The sequence below is a fragment of the Rhincodon typus genome, chromosome 41, assembly GCF_021869965.1.
Source record: "Rhincodon typus isolate 14 chromosome 41, sRhiTyp1.1, whole genome shotgun sequence".
Lineage (NCBI taxonomy): Eukaryota > Metazoa > Chordata > Chondrichthyes > Orectolobiformes > Rhincodontidae > Rhincodon > Rhincodon typus.
In genome coordinates this window covers 11130989-11135432 of record NC_063372.1, presented here as the reverse complement: position 1 = coordinate 11135432, position 4444 = coordinate 11130989, and the positions used below count along the sequence as shown (strand labels likewise).

The following is a 4444-nucleotide window of genomic DNA, read 5'->3' as shown; positions in this document are numbered from 1 at the left end:
GAGGAGGGGTGGGGCTGGGGAAAGGTAGTTGGGATGGTGATAGGTGGATGCAGGTAGGGAGTGGCGGGGATTGTTCGGTGGGATGGGTGGGCCAGATAGGTGGGAGAGAAGATGGACAAGTTGCGTCAGGTCAAGGAGGGGGGGGGGGGGATGGGGGGGGCTGGGGAAAGATAAGTGGGGTGGCAATAGGTTGATGACTGTATCAGCACTGCCTTGTGCTCCCATGAGAAGCTCGAACAGTTCATCCCCTTTCACCCCAACCTTAGATTCACCTGGACCATCTCCGATACCACCCTCCACTTCCTGGACCTCTCCGTCTCCATCTCTGGTAACCGCCCCAACACCGACATCTATTTCAAGCCCACTGACTCCCACAGCTACCTGGACTACACCTCCTCTCACCCACTTTCCTGCAAGAATGGGGCGGCATGGTGGCTCAGTGGTTAGCCCTGCTGCCTCACAGCGCCAGGGACCCGGGATCGATTCTGCCCTCGGGTGACTGTGTGGAGTTTGCACGTTCTCCCCGTGTCTGCGTGGGTTTCCTCCGGGTACTCCGTTTTCCTCCCACAGTCCAAAGATGTGCAGGCTAGATGGATTGGCCATGCTAAATTGCCAGTAGTGTTCAGGGATGTGTAGATTAGGGGGATGGGTCTGGGTGGGATGCTGTGTGGGTAGGTGTGGACTTGTTGGGCTGAAGGGCCTGTTTCCACACTGTAGGGATTCTATGAATGCAATCCCCTACTCCCACCTCCTTGACCCGACACAACCTGTCCATCTTCTCTCCCACCTTCCTGCCCCACCCATCCCACTGACCAATTCCCACCACTCCCTAACTGCATCCACCTACCTTTCCCCAGCCCCACCTATCCTGTCTGTATTTATATCCCAGCTCCCTTCCCTCTCCCCATTTTTGAAGATGGGTCCCGACCCAAAACATCAACTTTCCTGCTCTTCTGATGCTGCCTGGCCTGCTGTGTTCCTCCAGCTCCGCACTGTGTTGTCAGTAGCTTGCCCTTGTTTTTTTTAATGGAAGAGGGGCAAGAAAAGGAAAAGAGCTGAGTCCTAGCTGTCAAAATCCCACAGTCAGGCCGGCTAATAATCTAGGACACAGCAGATCAGCATGGGAGTAAAGCTGCACAGTAACTATGAGTTTTAGGATGTGCATTCATCTCCTTGTTGGCATTTGGATTTGCTCGACCTTCTACCCCATATGATTTGCTGATTTCTTCAAATCAGTGTGCAACTCAATACAGGTATATAGCCCTATTTAAAACCATAAATGTATTCTGGCAGAGGTTTCATGATCATTTTGCACCCTTCCCCAAACTGAGTGACCCAAATTGATCTTTCCAATTTCTAATTCTGGATTAGAAAGTCATAAACACCTGCAGATCACTGGCACATTTTTATATTTTTTATAAATAGTAATTACTGCATAATTGAGAAACTTGGCTTTTCAAATGTATTCACAGACCATCCAAATTTTTATACAGGTTTAAAAACCTAACCTGACAGTGAACTGTAGATCCTGAAAACTGATAGACAAAATAAAATTTTAGTTGAAGTATTTATGATTGCATGAGGTCACAAGTGCGGGAAATGGGTCGGACACAGCTGAAGGCTCTGCCACAATGGCAGGGAATTCTTGGTTGAGGAAAAAGACGGACATTTCTAAGGGCCCCTGCAGAAGGCTGCATCATCAGAATAGATGCGATGGAGACAGAGAAACTGGGAGAATAGAATAGAGTCTTTACAGGAAGCAGTGTGTGAGGATGTATAGTCGAGGTAACTGTGGGAGTTGGTGGGTTTCTTGTGGATTTTGGTGGCCAGCCTCTCCCCAGAAATGGAAACAGCGATGTCAAAGAAGGGGTGGGAGGAGTCAGAAATGGACCAAGTGATGGTGAGAGCAGGGTAGAAACTGGAAGGAAAATTGATACGTTTTCCAATTCTGGGTGGGAGAGGGAAGCAGCACTAATTAATCAATGTACCGGGAAAGAATTGTAGGGAGGGACCCAAGTAGGTCTGGAACAAGGAATGTTCCATGTAACCCACAAAGAGACAAGCATAACTGGGGCCTGTGCATGTACCCATGGCCACACCTTTGACCTGAAGAAAGTGAGAGGAGTTAAAGGTGAACTTGTTCAAAGTAAGGACAAGCTCAGCGAGGAGAAGGGTGATGGTGGATAGGGATGGTTCAGGCCTACTTTTTTAAAATTTGTTCATGGGATGTTGGCATTGCTGGCTAGGTCAACATTTATTGCCCATCCCTAATTGCTCACAGTGCTGTTAAGCATCAAGCACATTGCTGTGGGTCTGGCACATGTAGACCAGACAAGGTAAGGACAGCAGTTTCCTTCCCTAAAGGACATTAGTAAACCAAATGTTTTTTTTTGATAATCAACAATGGTTTTGTGGTGATCATTAGACTCTTAATTCCAGATTTTTATTAAATTCAAATTTCACCATCTACCATGGTGAATTTCAATTTTGGGTCTCCAGAATATCACCTGGGTCTTTGAATTAATAGTCTAGTAATAATACCCCGAGGCCAATGCCTCCCCCTTGAGGAAGAGACAGAGAGCCCTCAGACTAGCCTGATGGGGATGGACATGTGGAAGGATTACATGTCCATGGTGAAGAGGAGATGGCAGATTCCAGCAAACTGGAAGTTTTGAAACTGATCATAAGACATCAGAAGAATCGTGATGTGTGGTAGGAAGAAATAAGTTCCATGGGGCAGGAACAAGCTGAAACAAATGAATCTGTCCGGCCAGTCCTATTTGTGGATTTTGGGAAGGTGGCAGAAGTGGGCTGTTCAGGGTTGCAGGGGCAATAAGGTGGAAGGTTGTTGGGGATCAAATTCCCAGATGAGATCAGTGATGACCATGGAAATAATAGTTTAACGGTGAGGTCATGGTACAGGGGGGTGATAGAAAATAGATAGTCGATTTCGGAGGGCAGTCATTTTAATCCTAGGACATCACTACAGGAGCTTTTTTTTAAAATTAAGTCATGGGATGTGGGTGGTGCTGGCTAGGCCAGCATTTACTACCCAACTTTAATTGCCCTGAAGATGATGAGCTGTCTTCTTGACCACTGCAGTCCATGTGGAGTTGGGACCCCCACAATGTGAAGGGAGTTCCAGCATTTTGAATCCTGCAGTGAATGATTCACCAGCTGACTCCCCAAAGCCCCAGAGCCCCAGAGCCACAAGTCAGGAATGTCATAGAACCCTGACAGCTTCGACAACACTCAAGGATCTTGATGCCATTCAGGGCAAGGCAGCCTGCTTGATTGGCACCCCACTCACTGCCTCCAACATCCACTCCCTCCATCATCAACACACTGTGCTAGCAATGTGTACCATCTACAGCAGGGCTTCTCAAAGTGCGGGATTGGGACCACAAGTAGGTTTGTGAGCTCTGAGGCAGCAATAGTTACCATGGAGCTCTGGCGAATTAATAACAGCTGTACTGAGGTCCATTCACTCTAACAGGTCTTACTGAGAGGTCACATCAACTTTCAAGACTTAAAATGGGGTCACAGAGGGAAAACATTTGGGAAGCATTCACCAAGACCCCTTAGACAGCACCTCCCAAACCCACAACCATTTCCACCAAGAAGGACAAGGGCAGCTGATACATGGGAACACCATCCCCTGCAAGTTCCCCTCCAAGCCACTCACCATCCTGACTTGGTCAAAATCCTGGAATTGCCTCCCTAGGGGCATTGTGCGTCTGTCTACATCACATGGACGGTAGCGATTCAAGAAAGCAGCTCACCATTACCTTCCCAAAGGGCAACTAGGGATGGGGCAATAAATACTAGCAGAGCCAGTAATGCCCTCATCCCATGAGCAAAATTTTGAAAATTATAAAACAAGGCCATTTGCTCAGTGTCCGTGGCAGTTCTTTCAAAGTACAATGAGTCCCATTCCTCCGCTCTTCCCATAATAGCCCTGCGATTTCATCATTTATATATCCAATTCCAGTTTTAAAGTTACAACTGAACCCGCTGCCCTTGACTGGCAGATTATTCCAATTTGCTGCTAATTTTCTAATCCTACTGGATATTTTTGTCAATTATCTAACTGTTCTACCATCTTCTATTTTTATGTCGAAATCGTAAAGTAACTACTTTTCTAAATAATTTTCAGTGGTCAGAGGTTAGTTCTACATGCTCCTCACATTCAAACATCATGCTGCAAAAGTTCAACCGAACTTGCTGGCCGAGGGTGGGCTCACATCTAAATCTCACAGAAACAACAGACGCTCCCAAACCACCTCTTTCGATTGGTCAATCTGCTTGCCAATCACTCAATCCCAGCAAGTTAGGTTACCCCCGCACAAACTGCGGCCTTCGAAAGACTATCCGTTGGTACTTTAAAACCCGAAAAAAACGATCAGGAATAGAATGAAAAGGGTTTTGCTTTAAAGATAGTAGG

The 4444-nt window shown here is 46.9% G+C and overlaps 1 protein-coding gene across 1 annotated transcript in view; it reads right to left on the bottom strand.

Annotated features, from left to right (window-relative positions):
• Positions 1 to 3745, bottom strand: part of tsfm (Ts translation elongation factor, mitochondrial) — a 10133-nt gene extending 6388 nt beyond the window's left edge. Inside the window, exon 1 of the mRNA XM_048618811.1 lies at positions 3686 to 3745. Within this exon, the coding sequence (XP_048474768.1) occupies positions 3686 to 3730 (45 nt within the window). The 5' untranslated portion in view covers positions 3731 to 3745. The remainder of the gene's footprint in view (positions 1 to 3685) is intronic.
• Positions 3746 to 4444: the final 699 nt, after the last annotated feature.